At 35.2% G+C, this 21,847-nt stretch overlaps 1 protein-coding gene across 4 annotated transcripts in view; it reads right to left on the bottom strand.

Moving 5' to 3' along the window:
- Positions 1-21,847, bottom strand: part of COP1 (COP1 E3 ubiquitin ligase) — a 244,292-nt gene that overhangs the window by 147,345 nt on the left and 75,100 nt on the right. For all 4 annotated transcript variants that reach the window (XM_044267354.1, XM_044267355.1, XM_044267357.1 and 1 more), the window contains exons 9-10: positions 16,907-16,964; positions 3,945-4,059 (exon numbers count right to left, since the gene is read on the bottom strand). In XM_044267354.1, the coding sequence (XP_044123289.1) occupies positions 3,945-4,059; positions 16,907-16,964 (173 nt within the window). The remainder of the gene's footprint in view (positions 1-3,944; positions 4,060-16,906; positions 16,965-21,847) is intronic.

The following is a 21,847-nucleotide window of genomic DNA, read 5'->3' as shown; positions in this document are numbered from 1 at the left end:
TAATCTGAGCCAAAACCCAAGAGGGGACACTTAACCAAATGAGCCACCCAGGTGCCCCATAATTTCTCGTTCTTAAATGTCCTCTAAAACAAGTAGGCATAATGAAATTTAGATATAAGGATCATTATGTCTGGGGTACCGGATGGCTCAATTGGCTACTCATCTGCCCTCGGCTCAGGTCACCATCCGGGAATCCCGGGATCAAGCCCCGTGTAAGGCTCCCCATGTCAGACTCTTTGGGAAGTCTGCTTCTCCCTCTGCCCCCTACTCAGCTCAGCTCGCGCTCTCTCTCTCTCTCTCTCTCAATTAAATAATAAATAAAATCTTAAAAAAATAAGTCATTATGTTTACAGAGTTAAGGTACCAAGGATAGAGAGTAAAGAATTTATTTAGTTCATCTGGAGATATTAGGTTATCTTGAAGATAACTATTGATATAAAATTATCTAACACTTATTACAATGAAAAACAATCACTAGTCTCTGATACTAAGCTTCTGTCTCCAATATTTTACATTTTAAAGGTTTAAACACTAACAGCAAATTCATCTAATAACCTATATCAAAGGTTCCAATTTTACAGTGTTTCCATTTTAAAAACAACAAAAAAAACCCAATTAGCATGCACTGTCATAATGTTACTGGAATAATGCTCCTCCTCCACTAAAATTATTCTCAGTAAATTCAACAAACTGGAAATTCAACATGGGTTACTGCAGTAAAACAAATAAACTTTACTACAAAGTGGTCTGAATGTAAAACTAATTGAATCTTTTTACACATAATCCTGTTAACTGAGTATTTCATGTAATAAATAGTGACTGCAAAGACACCTTAGATATTTATGTATTAATTTAATGTAAATCTATTCTTTCATATTTTGACACCAATCCCTAAGGACAAAAAATTCACAAGCATTCAAAAGAATGTATATTCTGTTGAAGACCACAATCTTTTCCTGGGTAGCTAAACTTTCCTGGCCATCTACCTATTCATTAACACCTACTTCCAAAAAAAGTCATAAAGAAAACACTAAAAATGGTTATTTTAGTATCTGAAAGTGGAGGGATTCAATTTTCATGGTTATGAAAATGTAGGATTTTGTTTGGTTAGTATTTATGGTTAATAATCACACATCTGCAAGCATATTATTTTTCCTATTCCAACAACAGATTAGTTTGTGAAAGTGTGTTTGGCATTTCTTTTCTCTCTTCTAATGCTTTATAATTTACCTTCTATTTCAATTACAACTAAGAGTTCGAGCATTAATCTCTTAAGCTTCACCTCTCATTTTCAGAGTTGAAAATTCAAAGTCAGAAAGAGGGGATGAATTCTCATTTAAAAATATAGAGAAGGAAAAACACTATGTACTCCATTAGGTAGAAGTTAAAATTTCCTCTTCACAGTTAAGGACAATAGGAGGACCTTCATATCCAGCAATACAGTAAGTGTAGTCAATGTGAAAGTTCAGTAAGACAAACTTGAGACTCCTAAAAACTAAGGACAAATGTTTTAAGTACAATATAGCCCTGCCCACAAAAATGAAATCTAATCTTCCTCCTGATTTTAATTTATCCCATCTTCCAATAATCTTAAATCCCCAAAATAAATTGGTCTGTGACTACAGCTTTACTCTGCCACAGCATGCCTATGCTGCTAGTTACTTAAAAATTATTCCCCAATCTCTCTTTCCTACCACACTTTTTCTTTTAAATGTCTGCCATTTTCCTATAGATGTATTTCAAAACTAACAAATAACATCTAACAGGGTTAACATGAACCTTCTGCCAATCAGATTCTAAGTCTCAAACCATTTTCAATTTCACAGCTTTCTACTCCACTTTTCAGACTATTAGAGGCTCAATAAGGGGCTCAATTCCCAGGCAACACAACGAAAGTTTTCCATCTTATAAAAACTGTTAATTACTAATTTCATACACATTTATAAACAAAGCTTGGCTCCCTCACAGGAAAAATGGTATGTAAACCTCCTTTTTCCTCCACCACCAATCCCAATGCAAATTTTTCCAAAGGTCCTAAGCAATGTATAGATTTTATATTTTTTTCCTTCCAATATTTATTTAAACTCTAGTCACTTAGCACACAGTGCAATATTAGTTTCAGGAGTATTCAGTGATTCATCACTCACATATGACACCTAGTACTCATCATAAGAATTGAGCTCCTTCATCAGGCTCTCTGCTCAGCAGGGAGCCTGCTTCCTCCTCTCTCTCTGCCTGCCTCTCTGCCTACTTGTTATATCTGTCTGTCAAATAAATAAATAAAATGTTTAAAAAAAAAAAAAAAGAAAGAAAGAAAGAATTGTGCCCCTTAATACCTAGCACCCATCTAGCCCATCCCCCACTCATCTCCCTCCATCACCCCTCAGTTTATTCTCTATCTCTTATGGTTTGTTTTCTCTCTTTTTACCCCCATTCCCATATGTTCTTCTGTTGTTTCTTCCATTCCGCATGAGTGAAATCATATGATATTTGCCTTCCTCTGACTTATTTCACTTAGCATAACACATACTAGCTCTGTCCACATCGTTGTGAATGGCAAGATTTCATTCTTTTTGATGGCTAATATTTTATAGTGAATATATACCACATCTTCTTTATCCATTCCTAACTCAATGGACATCTGGGCTCTTTCCATAGTTTGGCTCTTGTTAGTAATGCTGCTATAAACATCAGGATGCATGTACGCCCCTTTGAATCTGTATTTTTGTTAACCTTTGAGTAAATACCTAATAGTGCAATTGCTAGAACATAGGGTAGTTCTGTTGTTGACATTTTGAGAAACCTCCATACTGTTTTCCACAGTGGCTACCACAGTTTGCATTCCTGCCAATGTGCAAGAGGGTTCCCCTTTCTCCGCATCCTTGCCAACAACCGTTGTTTCTTGCATTCTTAATTTTAACAATGTGTACATTTTAATATAAACATGCATTCAAGAAAAAACTAAGGACAAATTTTAACATCTAATAAAATATCACTCTTCTTTTTTCTTGGTTGTCTTCATTTTGAGCAGGTGTATTATTAATGACATGAGTTAACTGAGCACCTAACTTATACCAAGCATTATATTTTATAGTATACGTGCTGCCGAAGCAAGCACTATTTTATATTTTATAGATATATTTATATCCCTGTAAATCCTAAAAAACAAAACAGAACATGGGGTTGGTATTAATGTCCCTACTTCATTGGTAAGCAAAGACACTGAGAAAATTACAGCTCAACAGGCAGAACTATAGTAATGCAATGAAAATATCCAATGTTATCATGTCCATGACATTGCGTAAGTTATTTCCTCTACTTTGAAGATGTTTCTAATTAACTTATTTAGTTAACAAATTCTAGCCTTGATGAAATATAATCCTCTGAAATGCCTACAGTGATCATTCCCTTACATCTCCCAATTTTCAACTTGGTGTGGATCTCTCATTCCCAGCTGTATTAGTGGATATTCTTCTCTATTCCCCTAATACACTTATACAACATATAATATCACATACCTGTTGCTTTCCGCCACTGAATTTACAATACTCCCTAATAAGAGAAATCGGTTCTTTCACCTTTTTATTCTTAGCAGAAAGGACAGAGTTTAGAACTTAATAAATGTTTAATATTTAATAATAAGAGGCAACTGAATGGAACTTATTTTTCCTAGCAACATATTCATAGTTGATTTTTTTTTCTTAACTTTATATAGCTCACTTCACAAAGATTAAAAATCCCCAAATAGAGGAAAAAAACAAAAATAGCTATGGGAAAGCAATGTTCTTCAAGATCGCTAAGAACCTCCACAACATTCTGGTAGAATATGTCGAAAATACACACTTTTGCTCTATAAATAGGACATTACATAAATTCAGCATAAGAAGCTAGAAATGGATCTGACATAAGAATCTGATGTATTTTTAGAAGTCTGGAATATGTACCTGAAATACGAGACATCCTTGTAGAAAAGTAACATTGCTCTAAGTCTTCAAAATGAGCAGTGAGTCGTTTTCTTCTTGATGCTAATGTGCTGTTATACCAAGGCTGCTTCTTTGTCTAAAGTAGTAACAAGAAAAGACACTTGTAACTTAGGACAAATGATAGTCTTTTTCTGCACAGAGTATCTAAATGACTGCATATTCAAAATATCAACATATTAAAGTAACTACAAATGGTAAATATTCATAGTTCTTACCATATTTTTCAATTTTTATTTTAAAATGCAAATAGGCTAAGGGTTTGAAGGAGCTGGGGGCCAGCTCTAGTCCCTGAGCCCAAGGCTCCTGGGAAGCCTGGTTGTAATGTAAGGGAAGGCTGTAATCTATCAACATACATCAGGTTATACGAGGTGCACAGGTAGGGGAGGGATGAGATGGACCAAGGGCCAGAAGGGAGAGGCTTCTGGGGATAAGGAAATGCCTAAAGATGGGGCCCCATCAGGGAGAAGGAAGAAGCAGCCCAGTGGGGGCAAGTGCTGAGTCCTAGCTGGGCTAGGTCCCTGGTTGGTACAATACAGTTTGCTATAAAACTCCAATCTAGCTGGGCTAGGTCCCTGGTTGGTACAATACAGTTTGCTATAAAACTCCAATCTTCCAGGGGACGCCTGGGTGGCTCAGTTGGTTGGACGACTGCCTTCGGCTCAGGGCGTGATCCTGGAGTCCCGGGATCGAGTCCCACATCAGGCTCCCAGCTCCGTGGGGAGTCTGCTTCGCTCTCTGACCTTCTCCCCTCTCATGCTCTCTCTCACTGTCTCTCTCTCTCAAATAAATAAATAAAATCTTTAAAAAAAAAAAAAACTCCAATCTTCCAGCAAAATAAATAAATAAATAAGTAAAATATGCAAATAGGCTCTCAAGACCGATTTTATAAGAATGAAATAAGATGCCTCTTTCAATTCTCTAAATTAAATTCAGATCGAATCTGTTATAACTACCATGCTAAATTTTAGAATTTTGAGAATTTTAATGATGTTCACAAGAAAACTAATGACTTTGACATCATCCTTATATTGCAGCCCTGTACTCTGAATAAGAGAAATAGTCCTTGTTAGAATATATATTTAAGTTAATACTGATTATTAAATTAAGGTGCAATAATATGTAATACACATGTACTGATCTAAAATATGCATTAGAAAATCAAAATAACTAAATCCGATATATGTAAAGCCAGCAAACCTGAAAAATACTGGCATAGAAATCTATTTAAAAAAAAAAAAAAAAAACTATGATCCTCAATATTACCTACACCATGTTAAATGAAAGGATAAGTCAATTCTTTCCACAAATGGCTATTGTCTATTATGCTTGAGGCCCACAAACAGACACAGAGGAGACACATGATGAGAGCTTGAGATGACACAAGTTCACCCTAAGTATACAACAAATGCAAATGTATCTAAGTAAGAAATATTAAGGCACTACCTTGAACAAAACACTCTAAAGTGAACCCCTGCTGAAACTAGATAGTAGGTATTTTAAAGCAGTGCTTGGATCACAAGAAATTAAGTAAGACAACTTCCAAAGATGTAACAGATACACAACCAAATGAGAAGCTGAACTCAGAGAAGTGGTATCAAAGAAAATATAATGGTGCAGAGGACGGGAAAGACAAAGAGGGCAATACTTAGAGACAAATAACAAAGAAAAAAACTAAAACTGAGAGAGACTGAAAAGAGAATTTGTGAACTGAAAGATAAATCTAAAGGAGTTAACCAGAACTATTAGGATAAAAGATTAAAAGACAGAAAATTTGAAACAGAGGTTAAGAAGCATAAAAGTATAAGGCTGAAAATATGGGCACTTAGAGACCCAGAAAATTTTAACAGACTGAAGAAGAAATACTTGAAGAATTCATGTTGACAATTTTTCAGAACTAAAAACAGACATAAATACAAAGAAATTATTCTTATCAAGTAGGATATTATAAGAGAAATCAATAATTAGACACAACGAAGCAAAACTGTGTTTCTATCCAAAACAAAATGATTTCAAAATCAGACAAATTGGGGCACCTGGGTGGCTCATTTGGTTAAGCAATCCCCTGACTCTTGATTTTGTTTTGGCTGAGGTCATGACCTTGGGGTCATGAGATGGAGCCCCCAGTCAGGCTCCCCACTCATTGGGAGGTCAGCCTGAGATGCTCTTTCTCCTCCTTCTGCCCCTCCCCCAATTCATGGACAATCTTGCTTTCTCCCTCTGTCTCTATCTCTCTCGTAAGTATGTAATTTTTTTTTTCCAAAGACCCCATCTATTTATTTAAGAGAAAGAGAGAAAGAGCGAGAGCACACTCCAGCACAAGCAGGGGGAGATCCAGAGGGAGAGAGAAAGGGAGAAGGAGACTCTCTGCATAGCAGGGAACCCAACGCAGAACTCAATTCCAGGCCCCTGGGACCATGACCTGAGCTGGAGGCAGATGCCTAACCAACTGAGCTACCCAGGCACCCCTAAATAAATAAATTTGAAAAAAAAAAAAAAATCAAACAAACAAGAAAAGATAATTCATCTGACAGGACCAACAATTAACAAAGAAAATACTTAAGAGCAATAAAAGAAGCTAAGGAAGCGAACCTTGATTACCCTCAAAAAGTCGAAAGAAAACAATTCCAATCTAAAATTCAGATCCTGAGACACCTGGGTAGCTCAGTGGGTTAAGCCTCTGCCTTCAGCTCAGGTCATGATCTCATCAGGGTCCTGGGATGAGCTCTCTGCTCAGCAGGGAGCCTGCTTTTCCCCTCTCTCTCTGCTGCTGCTCTGCCTACTTGTGATCTCTCTCTCTGTCAAATAAATAAATAAAATCTTTTAAAAAATAAATAGATAAATAAGTAAGTAAGGGACGCCTGGGTGGCTCAGTTGGTTGGACGACTGCCTTCGGCTCAGGGCGTGATCCTGGAGCCCCGGGATCGAGTCCCGCATCAGGCTCCCAGCTCCATGGGGAGTCTGCTTCGCTCTCTGACCTTCTCCTCGCTCGTGCTCTCTCTCACTGTCTCTCTCTCTCTCAAATAAATAAATAAAATCTTTAAAAAAAAAAAAAAGGATTTAAAAAAAAAAATAAGTAAGTAACATAAAATTCAGATCCTAACAAAACTATCTTGCAACAAAGTGAGCAATGTATTTTCTCATGTGAATGAAAACAGAGACTATTGCCTAAAGCCATTTCTAAAGAAATGTGTGAAACTGTATGCTTGAAAAATTCAGTAAACAAACCAGAAGGCCTGAACATAAAATGAAAGGAAGAAAACCTGTAACCATTAAGCAATTTTATTTTTTTATTTTTTTTTTTTTTATTTATTTGAGAGAGAGAGACAGTGAGAGAGAGAATGAGCGAGAAGGTCAGAGAGCGAAGCAGACTCCCCATGGAGCTGGGAGCCTGATGTGGGACTCGATCCCGGGACTCCAGGATCACGCCCTGAGCCGGAGGCAGTCGTTTAACCAACTGCGCCACCCAGGCGTCCCCCATTAAGCAATTTTAAATACCATTTGTAACATTAATTATAATATCTAAATTACGGGGCTTAAGAACAAGTCAGAATAAATACACCAAAAAACGGCATATAAATCAGAAGAGTAAAAAAAGTTTCAATTCTGGAGCACTTAATGTTATTCAGGAGAGTAATAAAGATATTAAATTTAATGAAAAATTGCTCAATATCACTGATTACAGAAATGCTAATCAAAACCACAATGGAGATATCACCTCATACCTGTCAGAATGGCTGAAGTCAAAAAAAAAAAAAAGAAAGAAAAATTGTGCAGAAAAAAACAAGTGTTGACAAGGATGTAGAGAAAAAGGAGCCCTTGTAGGTACACTGTTGATGGGAATGAAAACTGGTGAAGCCACTGTGGAAAACAGAATGGAGATTCCTTAGAAAATTAAAAGCAGAACTACCATATGATCCAGTAATTCCACTCCTGGGTATTTACCCAAACAATGTGAAAATACTAATTCAAAAAGATGCAAGCACTCTATGTTTACTGCAGCATTATTTACAATAGCTAAACTATGGAAGCAGCCCAAGTGTCCACTGATAGATGAACAGATAAAGAAGATGTGGTATATGGGGGAGAATATTACTCAGCCATGAAAAAGAATGAAATTTGCTATTTGCAACAAACATGGATGGATCTGGAGGGTATAACAGGGTTATACTTAGTAAACTAAGTCAGAAATAGACAAGTATCATATCATTTCACTCACATCTAGAATTTAATAGAACAAAACAAATGAACAAAGAAAAAAAGAGACAAATCAAAAAACAGACTCTTCACACAGAACAAACTGATGGCTACTAGAGAGGAGGTAGGCAGGGAGATGTGTGAAATCGGTGAAGGAGATTAAGATTATACTTATCACAATGGGCACTGAGTAATATATAAAACTGTTGTATCATTATATTGCATATCTAAAACTAATACAGCATTGTATATCAACTAAAAAATTAAATTTCTTAAAAAGATGATAATAAGTTTAGATTGTTTAGGTGTTAAGTTTGGATCAATTTCAAAGATAACTACTGAAAGCATAGTAACAGAATAGGTAACATTTAAAACAGTAAAATGGTGGGAGAAGGGGGTAAAAAATGTAAGAGAAAAACACAAAAAGTGAGACAAACAGCAAGATTTAAAGAGTAATAAATATAAATACTAATTAAATTAGTGATGGGAATTTTAAAACACAACTATATGCTATCTGCCAACAGTGAAAATATAAAGACACTAAAAATCTGGAAGTAATAACATGAAAAATAATATACTAGGCAAATTTAATTAAAGGAGAAAAAAAAAGAAGAAAAGCATTAATGGAAATGGAAATAGCCCCTGAAAATGCAAAACTTTCAACTTAATAATTGTATACCCAGTACACACATAACAACACAGTATCAAAAATATATAAAGTAAAAATTCCTAAAGAAATTGACCAACCCAACAACATAGCAGATTAACCTCATCAACTGAACTAAGAAAATGGTATGACCTAATTTAAAAGCTTAATTTAATGAATACATACAAAACACTTTATCCAATTAGAAACATATATTCCTCCTAAGCATACATAGAACATTTCCAAAATTGGCCATGTGTTATATCACTGAATATGTTTATAATCTCAAAAGGGCAGAATTTCTTAAAATGAAACCCAAAAGGCACTAATTATAAAAGTTACAAATTCAGTAGCTCAAATTTAGAACTTCTCTTCATCAAAATCTGTCATTAGAGACAAGAAGATACAAACTCTAAGAAGATATTCACTATATGCACGACACCTAAGAAACAAGTTATTACTACCTTGAACATATATAAAAGCTTTTATAAGTAAATCCAATATTTAAAAAATGGAAAAAGATATGAAATGCTGTTTCACGAAAAATAAAGACCAGTAAATACAACATGTTGACTTTAGAGTGTCAGAAAAATAAGAATTAAAACCAACAACTAATTTCTTTTCTTATCCACAAAAGTGGCAACAATTTACAGGTTCAATAGTACTAATTACTGACAAGGATATGGAGAAACGAACTCCTATACTTCTGTGGTAGGGGCTTTATATTAGTAAAAAGACTCTGAAAACAATTTGATATTATCGCAAAATATAGAAACTACTGATGTGTCTACCCTGTCACCCTCACTTCCTTTCCTAGGTAGAAAATCTAGGGAAATTCTCATACCTATACATCAGGAGATATGAACAAAGATGCCCTTGACAGCAAAAACAAAAACTCTACAAAAGCATCAAATGTATACAGACTGGACAACTGATAAATTGTGGTACATTAACAAAATGGAAGATCAAGCAACTATACCCCTAGACATTAGGAACTAATCTTTGAAAAAACAGATCTCAAAAAACTACATATTTAATCATTTTTACAAAGTCTACATATAGCCAAACCAAATAATATAAGGATACACATATGTATAGTAAATCTATTTGAAAAATGTACAGTAAATCCATTTTAAAAAATCAACATACTGAAAAACAGAAATGTCAGAAAAAGTAATTAGTACTGGACATGAAGCAAGGTGACGTAATTTGCTGGAAGCACAGGGGTAATTTGAACAGTTCTAGTAATTAACATTAAGAGCTCAGTTCATAGATTTTCTTTTATTATAACTGTGCTTCTATTTACATATTCATGAAATATATTCATTTTTTTATGTACCAATATAATTTTTATAAATTCTGAGGGGAAAAAATCTAGATTTTTTTTTTAAAGATTTTATTTTTGTCAGCCAGAGAGAGAGAGAGCACACAAACCAGGGGAGCAGCAGGCAGAGGAAGAAGCAGGTTCCCTGCCAAGAGAGGAGCCCAATATGGGACTCTATCCCAGGACCCCAGGATCATGACCTGAGCCCAAAGCAGATGCTTAATAAACTAAGCCACACAGGCATGCCCAAGAAAATGGATCTTTTTTAAAAAGTGATCTGCTCAATGGAAACACAGAAAAGATTTTAGTCTGAAACATGAAATGATTACAAAAACAAAATCAAGAATATAATAAAAAAAGAATTCAAAAACACTGTTGCCGGGGCACCTGGGTAGCTCAGTGGGTTAAAGCCTCTGCCTTTGGCTCGGGTCATGATCTCAGGGTCCTGGGATCGAGCCCCGCATTGCGCTCTCTGCTCAGCAGGGAGCCTGCTTCCCCCGCCCCTCTGCCTGCCTCTCTGCCTACTTGTGATCTCTCTCTCTCTCTCTGTCAAATAAATAAATAAAATCTTTTAAAAAAACAAAAACAAAAACACGTTGCCTTCCAGGTTTTATAGCAAAACCAGGTTTTTTTCACAATTATTTTGCTTTTTTTTTTTTTCCAAGATTTTCTTTATTTGAGAGAGAGAACGAGAGACAGCATGAAAGGGAAAAAGGTCAGAGGAAGCAGCTGCCTCCCCATGGAGCTGGGAGCCCCATATGGGATTCAATCCCAGGACTCCAGGATCATGACCTGAACTGAAGGCAGTCGCTTAACCAACTAGGCCACCCAGGCACCCACAATTAATTTTGCTATTTACTCTTAGCTTTTCTTGAATTTATTTTTTTCAGTGCAATTCCTACCTCATCCATGCAAAATTAGGTTGTTTCACAATTCTTCATAAAAATGCACTGCTTAGCTCATTGCCATAATAATTATTAAATTTACAAATAACATTAATACAAATGAACACAAATACGCTAATTGCAAAGGGGAAGATGTTTGAGAATATGAACTGGTTATAAATAATCTACAAGGCCAATCATCAGAATGAACATATTCAGAATAAGGTCCAGATGAATAGGTAGGATATAAATATGACTAAAAATCAAAAGGAAATAGTTATCACTTCTGTTGATCTAGATTACTTCTAAATAAAAAATGGCCACATTTACCAAATGTCTGACTTATTTCACTTAACTTTTAAATCTATCCATGTTGTAGTAAATGCTAGGTTTTTTTTTTTTTTTGGCTGAATAATATACCACTGTATATATATACACATCTTCTCTATCCATTCATCCATTAAAGGAGAGATACCAAAATATAGACTTTTTTATATATGTATATGTTTTACACATATATGAAATATATGATTGTATAAATATTATGTATTATATACTGAGCAGTATGGGTTCATCTCAGCTAGTCTGGATTGCCCAAGTGGTTATCTCTAGACTCTTGCCTATATTATGGAATGTATTCACTAAAGAAAGATAAATTATATTCTATAACCAAAAGTGAGTTGCTTTGGAGCAAAACTGATTAGTCTGTTTAGTGATAATAAATGAATTTATGATATGTACATGGTTTCAGTGGAGCTCCACAGGCTGGTCATGTAAGTAGAATGTACCGCCTATGTGATTAATTTAAGAGATCCCAACCACAAGCCAAGTTGGATTCTTATTACTGAGGTACTTGAAATACAAGTCAGTAGTAGCTCTAAACCTGGAGAGAAAGATGTTCCAATGTGACCCAGTGTAGAAGGACAAAGAAGCCTGGACCTGAAATCACCAGACTCCTTTCAATGAGTATCCTCTTCCTGCATGGTATCCACTGCCTTTAATCAAACTGTTCCAGAAGGATAAACTATTTGACTTCTGTGAATCCTTTCATTAATCAAACACTTAAGGTGATTAATATGTAATTAATGCATATATATCTGTATAGATAACATATATTAAATACACACATACATAGGTCTCCTAGCTCTCTCTGTCCACTGAGAAGGCCTATAAGCACTGATACTCGAGGACCAATGAGCACACTTAAAACCCAGATCTTGGTTTTTAAATAACATAGAAAAGAAAATGTTTTAAATAACATAGAAAAGAAAATAGGGTTTCATGGATCCATCGCTAATTGCAGGACTAGGCAAGATGATGCTGGAACATCTTATAGTCTAAGAATCCAAAAAGGTACTTAAAAAAATGATAGGAACATGTCAAAATGTGGACATCTACTTCAAAGAGTTACAACCAGCCAAATATGGGACAATTTAAGTTAAAAATGATTAACAGAATGAATCAGGAATCCATGAATCCATAAGGATATAAACAAAGAGGAGGGAAAGTTCTTTCCTACAGTAGAAATGCTAATTAATAAATATGGAAAAAAGAATAAAAATTTTCATAATTACCATTTGGGCAATAACCATATCAATAACTATTTCAAGTAAGATTTATTAATAGCACAGATGAGACAAAATGGTAATTTTACAGCAGAGAAATCTGACAGGTACCACCTTAATAAAGTGATCAGAGTTAACATCATCAATATTGAGCAAAGAGGTGTCTTATGCACCCAGATATGAGAAACTAACAAAGAGGGGTGCAACATCACCTCTGTAGTATTTCTGCTTAAAATGGATAATCTGAACCAAGTCCTAAGAAAACATCTGACAAACTCCAAGTGAAGGATATTCTACAAAATAAATAACTCACACTCTTCAAAAATATCAGTTTAATGTAAGACTAAGGAACGATAAGAGATTTAAGATTAGAGAAGTATGACAACTAAGTGCAACAAGTGACTATGGATTAATACTGAAAAAAGGAAGTTTTTCCTTTTTTGCTAAAAAGGAGTATTTATTAATGGTATTAATGTCAAAACTGTTGAAATTTAAATAAGCTATCTCAGGTAATTTTAATGTTAATTTCCTGATTTTGCTAGTTATACTAAGGATATATAATAATTCCAAAGCAAAATCAAGAGGTACTTATAAAAATCCAGAAGTATAAAGTACTCATTTCTGGCTTCACTTACATTATATTATTAACATATTTTTTCCAATTCAACTATAAACATTTTATTTAAGAGGGGTGCCTGGGTGGCTAAGTTGGTTATGCAGCTGCCTTCAGCTAAGGTCATGACTCCAAGATCCTGGGATCAATCCCTGAGTCAGGGTCCTTGGTCAGCGGGCCTGCTTCTCTCTTTCTCCCTCTGCCTGCCATTCCCCCTGCTGGTGCACTCCCTCCCTATCAAATAAATAAATAAAAATTTTTAAAAACTTTTTTTTTTTTTTAAAGATTTTATTTATTTGTCAGAGAGAGAGGGAGAGAGAGAGAGCACAGGCAGACAGAGAGGCAGGCAGAGGCAGAGGGAGAAGCAGGCTCCCTGCCAAGCAAGGAGCCCGATGCGGGACTCAATCCCAGGACGCCGAGACCATGACCTGAGCCGAAGGCAGCTGCTTAACCAACTGAGCCACCCAGGCGTCCCTAAAAACATTTCTTTAAGAGTAATAAAATCCTATAGCTGTGCCATAGTTTCTCTACGTATTCTATCATGATTAAGAGTATTTTCCCAGAATTTTTACCTGCATAAATAATACTGGCATATATTCTTTATTTCTTTTTATTAACATACAATGTATTATTTGTTTCAGGGCTTCAGTTATGTGATTCATCAGTGTTACACAATTCACAGCACTCACTATAGCACATACCCTCCCCCACATTCATCACCCAGCCAACCTATTCCTCCCACATCACTCCCCTCCAGCAACCCTCAGTTTGTTTCCTAAGATTAAGAGTCTCTTATTGTTTGTCTCCCTCTCTGGTTTCTTTTTGTTTCATTTCTTCCCTCTCTTCCCCTATGATCCTCTGTCTTGCTTCTCAAATTCCTCATATCAGTGAGATCATACGATAATTGTCTTTCTTTGATTGACTTATTTTGCTTAACATAATGCCCTCTAGTTCTATCCACTGTCATTGCAAATGGCAAGATTTCATGGGGGTTTTTTGATGGCTGCATAATACTCCATTGTATATATATACAACTTCTTTATTCATTCATCTGTTGATGAACATCTAGGCTCTTTCCTTAGTTTGGCTATTGTAGACACTGCTGCTATAAACACTGGGGTGCATGTGGCATATAATCTTTAAACAATATTTTGAATCATTTCTTATAATAAATTTCTGTCCATATAATGATCACCTCACATTTTTAGCTTTCATTTTATGCATACACTGCCCACTGCCAAATGCTCTTCCTGGAAGACTACCAACTCTCTTCCCTTCCTTCTCCCTCTCCCAGACTCATCATGCACAACCACACACAACAAAGGGTATTTCCAATTTTGAAAATTCCCGAGCCATATCTATTAAGTGACTCCTTTGGAACCTTATTATTACTTCATATCTTGCTTTTTATTATTTGGGAAGGTATTATTTTATATGTGACCTGGCCACTTGAATTTTCTTTCTTTTTTTTTTTTTTTAAATTTTCACTTTTTTTTTTTTTAAACAATTTTCTTTTCTTTTCCATTTTTTTTTATCCTTGGATCTTTCATCAAAAGGACTACATGAGGGGTGCCTGGGTGGCTCAGTCGTTAAGTGTCTGCCTTCGGCTCAGGTCATGATCCCAGAGTTCTGGCATCAAGGCCCAAACTGGGCTCCCTGTTCAGCCGGAAGCCTGCTTCTCCCTCTCCCATAACCCCTGCTTGTATCCCCTCTTTAGCTGTCTCTCTCTCTCTGTCAAATAAATAAATAAAACCTTTAAAAAAAAAAAAAAAGATGAAATGGATATAAAAAGTTTTCATTATTTTGAAGCAATGAAATCAATTTTCTGTCATATTTAAAATACCTTTCCTAGTCTTTTGAAATGTTGTTCATTGTTAAAATTCTGTTTATGTAAGATACAGGCTTCTTTCTTAATTTTACAGGCCTATCATTATTTATATGATTATTTAGCTGATTTAGACTCTCACAGTAAGTGGTTTTTCCACAAACGGTTTCCTGGCTATCACAACACCATTTACTTAATCCCCACTTTCCCTACTGATCTGCATAACCACCTTTACCACAGGCTAATACATTCTTCAATAACTTTCAGTTCAATTTTAAATTTTATTGTGCTCCTTTTGTTATAGCAGTCTTAGAATACATTTTAATAATTTATTGGGTAAATGCCCTTGTGATTACTATACCTCTGAATCATTCATCCTACTAATAAACTTTAAAGCCAGTTAGTCACACTCCCTGCACTCTTAAAACATACTGAGTTTTTTTATGGAATCACATTAAATTAATAGTTACGGCAACTGATATATCCAAATTGTTCTATAATTGCTTTAATCTCAACATTTTTAACTTTCCTTGAAAATTATATATTTCATTAAGACTCGTTCTAATAGTATGCATAACAATTATCTAAATTATTTTAATCTACTACATATTATAAGTCAATTTCAATTAAACACTGAAATATTTTGTATGAGCTCTTTGTTTATTTGTCCCCCTAAACGTACTATCTTAGTATTTTCCTAGCTTAAGGGTACCTATGTGGCTCAGTCAGTTAAGTGTCCATTCTTGGTTTTGGTTGGGGTTATGATCTCAAGATTGCGCGACTGAGCCCCACATCAGCTCCACACTTAGCGTGGATCTGCCTGAGATTCTCTCTCCCTTTCCCTCTGCCCCTTCTGCTTGTGCATTCTCTCCTCCCCACCCCTGCTTTCTATAATAAATGGATTAAATAAATATATATATATCTTTGATGCAAAGAATTAAGTGAGACAAGTACTGATTCAACCAAGTTTAACTGACTTCACTCAAAAAAACACACAACACAAAGTCTTCATAATGGCCTAAGAAAATCACGCACCAAGTGGCCTCTGTTAAGTTTTACCTCATTTCTACTTTTCTCCACCTTGATTACTTAACCCCAGCCACTATAAGCTTCTAAACTATGTTAGGCATGCTCCTACCTTGTCTTGTTTTAAAGAAAACACACATTAAAATATTTAGAGGTAAAGAATCATTATGTCTGTACCTAATTCAAACAATCCAAAGAAGAAAATTTGTATGTACATAAGCAAAAGACAGAAAGAGAATGAACAAGCAAATGTGATCAAATGTTAACTTCCAGACAATCTAAATAAAGGATATAAAGAAATTCCTTTTACCATTTTGGTTACTTTTCTCTAAGTCTGAAATTATTTCAACGTAAAAAAGTAAAACAAACAAAAAAGTCCAGTCTCAAAATTAGATTTGACAAATATCAGCATCCCCAAGTTAAAGACGGAGAAAGTGTCAATACAATCAATTAATTAGAAACAGGTGAAGCTGAAGTCTACTTTCTCAAATCTGTAGTTTACTTCCCACAGAAAAGCTTAACATTTCAACATAATGAGTATTTCATCAATAGACTATAAAGATCCCTGAGAAAAACAATGTGTGAGGTTATTCATAATCTGGTCTTATTGTATTTCCTTCCTCACAAGGTCTGATGTTTATTTTTTAAAAAATAAAATTTTTTTGACTCATCATTGATGAGCACATAAATAGTTGTTTATGCATCAGAAAAATCTAAGTCTAATCAATGCCACAGCACTCAAATCAGTTATGTTTGTCACATTCCAGTAAACTAACCTACAGTGTTTAAACTCAGGTGATTATACTCATTGTACCACGAAAATACACTGCTAAATATATCATTTACCTGAGAACTGCCACTGAAACCAGGAGGCTGGCTGTATTCTGTGGAATCAATAATACTACTGCAAAATGAAGAGAGAAAAATATGACATCAGTGTTTACATTACTCCAGCAACAGAAAAGGTAAACCTAAAAAATACACCATATCTAAGTCCAGTATTTCTAATTTCTAAGCAAACAGAATATTTATTGCCAATAATTAGATATCAAATAAATGTATAACCCATAAACAAAAAAATCAGCCAATATTTAAGCAATTTACAAACCCTTCACCCCACCACCTTAAACAAACAGACCATGAAAGATAATCAATAGGGAATAATCACAAAACAGGTGTTACAGAAATGTATCTGCTCTAATTTCATTTTCAGATATAAACACTATTTAAGGAAAGGACTTAAGAGTTATTAGGAAAAGAGCACAAGCAAGCAATCAAAGTTCAGTTAAGAAGAGATCCTGCTACGCCACTTAAGGGCTGTATGTCCTCAGACACTTTCTAAGCACTCCATTTCCTCATCTTCAAAGTGAGATGAGTGGGGACTATCTCTACTATATCTCTAGATTATCTCCAGGTCCAAAATGTTATGACAATAATCTCACATGAAGGAAAATTATCAAAGGAATGGAATAAATGGTAAAATACAATAATCTTTTTTTTTTTTCTTCATGAACCAAAACCTATATACTAGTTTTCTCTCCCTGATCAAAAACACAATCTGCGGGGCGCCTGGGTGCTCAGGTCATGATCCCAGGATGCTGGGATCCAGCCTCACATCGGGCTCTCTGCTCAGCATGGAGCCTGCTTCCTCCTCTCTCTGCCTGCCCCTCTGCCTACTTGTGATCTCTATCTGTCAAATAAATAAATAAAATCTAAAAATAATAATAATAATCTGCTTTCTGCATTGATTCTTTTTATTTGGTTATAACTTCTGTGCATTTTCCTACCTAAGCCTAGAAAAATCTCTGAAACTATCTTTTTCTTCCTATTATTTCTATCTTCACCACTTCTATATTCTTTTCATCTTTAAATAAGTAAGCCTATGAAGACCATTAACACCTGAAAACGGCAAAACAGGTATCAACCATGATTAACCATGTTATTTACTTTTTTTAAATTCTCCTTTCATACTACCACTATAAAAAACTATTTATATTGTCTACCCTAATGAAATTTAGACAAGTGAAGGTATTGATTAAGACAGCTGTCTATACACAAAATCATTCTTTACTTTAGTAATCAAATAACCTCAAAAGTTATAACATGAGATGCTTTCTTAAGGGTACACAGAGTGGGTCTGAATTTTACTCCTGAGCAACTAAATGACTCTGGGCAAGTGATTAATCTTATTTGGCCTCAGTTTCTCCATCTATTAAATAAGGAAGAGACTTCAGAGAAGTGTAAAATTTAAATAAGTATGTTCCTAGTGGAACTCCAAAAAAGATGGTAAACATTCAATAAACTTTACATAATATAATATAAATTAATATAATTTATATTAATTAAATATTAATATATTAATATAAAATTAGTCAATAACATACAACCTCACATTTTAAAAAGTATAATAAATCAGATGGAACTGTTCTCACAACAGTCTTAAAGAAAAATGCAACACTCTTTTGTTTTAAGATTTTATTTATTTGTTTGTTTATTTATTTATTTGACAGAGACATTTAGTGAAAGAGGGAACACAAGCAGGGGGAGTGGGAGAGGGAGAAGCAGACTTTCCATAGAGCAAGGAGCCCAATGCAGGGCTCGATCCCAGGACCCTGGGATAATGACCTGAGCCAAAGGCAGATGCTCAACAACTGAGCCACCCAGGTGCCCCAAAATGCAACAAATATTAAAAGATCCTAATTCCTTGTGTAACTGTTCCTACAGTAAGGCTCAATTATATTAGAAAGAAACTTCAAAGCACTTACACTACAAATTAAAGAATCTTATAACAGGCTGTTTTTGATGAAATATAACCAGTGATCACTGCCCTTGCAGAGTCATGCACTGGCAAGACTAGATTGTGTGCTACTTTTAGTGTACTTCATCTAGGGACTAACAGGGCTAAAAATGAAAAAACATGCATTCAACATCTCTGTTCAGGGTGCCTGTGTGGCTCAGTCAGTTAGGTGTCTGCCTTCGGCTCTGGTCATAAGCCCAGGGTCCTGCAATCAAGCCCCAGGTCAAGCAGAGGCTCAGGCATCAGGCTCCTTGCTCGGAAGGAAGTCTGCTTCTCCCTCTCCCACTCACTCTGCCCCTTTCTCTCAAATACATAAATACATAATCGTTTAAAAAACCAAAATCTCTCTGTTCTTTTTACTAATGAAATGTAATCCCCTAGCATTTCTATAAACATTAATAAAATTGTGTAGCTGTGTATTTAGAGGTCAGGAGAACAGAGCATTTCTAGATATTATTTTTTATGGCGTTACTATTCAGATTTGACTGCAAACCTGAATAATGATATTGATACATCAGTGTCTATAGTGAGATTATACTACATGTCAAATACATATTTTTTTAAACACCCATCAATTTATAAAAGATGTTGAAATTATAGGTTTTAAATAGTATTTTGTTAATAGTGACTACAGAGTTTGAAATTTATGTTCTATCAGAATCTTACTCACTAGGAAAAATTTATTGATGCATACAAGGACTACAACAAAAGAAATCTGGGGGCGCCTGGGTGGCTCAATGGGTTAAAGCCTGTGCCTTCCACTCAGGTCATGATCCCAGGGTCCTGGGAACGAGACCCACATCAGGCTCTCTGCTCAGCGGGGAGCCTTCTTCCCCCTCTCTCTCTGCCTGCCTCTCTGCCTACTTGTGATCTCTCTCTCTCTCTCTCTCTGTCAAATGAATAAAATCTTTAAAAAAAAAAAAAAAGAAGAAGAAATCTGAAAAACAGACCTCTTTAATTCTTCTCTATAAAATGTGTGTGTGTGTGTGTGTGTGTGTGTACAAAATAACATAAGTAGAAGAAAATATAAAAAGCACTGACAATCTAGGTCCTCTTGATTATGGTATTATACCACTTCTTAACTCTAAGTCAGCCACAGTCATCAGACGGAATGATGACAATGGCAGAAGCTCTATTATGTACTAGGCACTGCCCTCTTAACTCTAAGGTAGATACTATTATCATTCCCATTTCTCAAATCAGGCATAAAGAGATTATGTATTTAGCCCAAGGTAACAAAGTTAGCAAACAGCTGAGTTAGGATTCAAACCCATGCAGTTAAGGCTCCAGAACCACCATTCTCTATCTGTATTCCTTGGGCACATGAAGTTCTCTAACTGAAGAGGGGAAAACCCTGGATTTGTTCACCCCAACTCACAACTCACAGACATAATGTTAGGAGAAAAGTGAAAGAATAGCAACCTATGAATATGAAAGAGAGACAATTATGTGAAATAAATATCATGAAAGAGAAACAGTTATTTTAAAAAATGTCATTACAAAACTTTAATGAAAACAAAAAAACGGCAAGGTCAAGAAAAAAATTTCAGGGTAGTGACTAAAGTAGGAATAATACACTTAAATCAAGACAGGGAAAACGAGCTGACAAAAAAAAGAAATCCCAATGTTTTCACTGGGAAAATGAGAAGCTTAGCTAAAAACATAAATGAAAACGATGCAGCATTAACCCAAATCACAAGGGAAATTCACAGCTGTGCAAATAAATGTCACGCAAGTACTCTCACGCAAACATTTGCTTCCGAAAGCAAAGTCTGTCATAGTTAAAGGGCAGACTAGTAAGTCAATTTCACATATAAGCTATATCCATAATGAACAGGTAGTCTAGAGAAAACAGTGGTTCATTCTTGGTAAAAAATAGTAGATGACTACCTTTTGATTGGGCTTTTATTTGAAAAAGATGGTTCACATTTAAATTACCGACAGATACATTAGCTAATTAAATTATAGAGAATTTTTTATTCTGTGAGCAAACTATAGTATATTAAGATTGTTTAAGGCTGAACATTAGGGGCACCTGGGTGGCTCAGTCGGTTAACCCTGAGCTTAACGCGAAACGTTGGCTCAGGTCCTGATCCCATGGAGCCCAGCATCAGGCTCCCTGCTCAGCGGGGAGTCTGCTTTTCCCTCTCCCTTCACCTCCCTCCACCTTGTGCTCGCTCTCTCTCTCTCTCTTTCAAATAAATAAACAAAATCTTTAAAAAAACCATTTAAGGCTGAACATTAAAAAAATTGAGGGTTTAAAATAAGGAAATTGAATGGACAAAAAAACGCTAGGCACACACATGAGATCAGACTAACCATTGTCATTCATTTGTTCTTTCATTATATAAACTTAGGATAGAGAAGAATAAGCCTCTACATTTAATAAACTATATGGAGCTAGAGCCAAAACCTGTTCCCTTGCAGTATTATACATATAATTATTAAATCAGTTATGCAAAACAAAGCATGCTAAGCAACATGTTAACCTGAAAATAATTTGATTATAAATTTAGTAATTAATTAAAATCAAATATGGTTTTAATTTCTTAAAACAATGGTACTATTTTATTTCCTTTCTACCATGGCAGTACTCCATAATATTATAAACACATAAGAACCAAATCACTTGTTCTTCTCATAATGTTTTCTGTTATTTAACAAAGGTTTTTCTCTGCTACATCAGAGTGATCACATCATTTCTTTTATATAAGAACTGAAGTATTACACTACAAATTAATGGTAAATTTCATTTACTAAACAACCAAAATTCTTGTGGGCCCCACTTCCACAGACACCTCAAGAGACACTAGTAATCAGTCTTCATGTTTGTTTTTCCTTTCTGACTTTACCAAACCCTTTAACATTTGATACAACTATTCAAACAAATTGTCCAGTATCAATGTGATTCATCTGTCTACTAACAGCAGCAGCAGCTAACATCTATGGAGTGCTTACTATGTGCCAGGCATTATTCTCATTTCTTAAAA

The sequence above is a fragment of the Neovison vison genome, chromosome 10 (genome assembly GCF_020171115.1).
Source record: "Neovison vison isolate M4711 chromosome 10, ASM_NN_V1, whole genome shotgun sequence".
Lineage (NCBI taxonomy): Eukaryota > Metazoa > Chordata > Mammalia > Carnivora > Mustelidae > Neogale > Neogale vison.
Note: the sequence above shows the minus strand (reverse complement) of the source record. Positions and strands in the feature narration are given on the sequence as shown.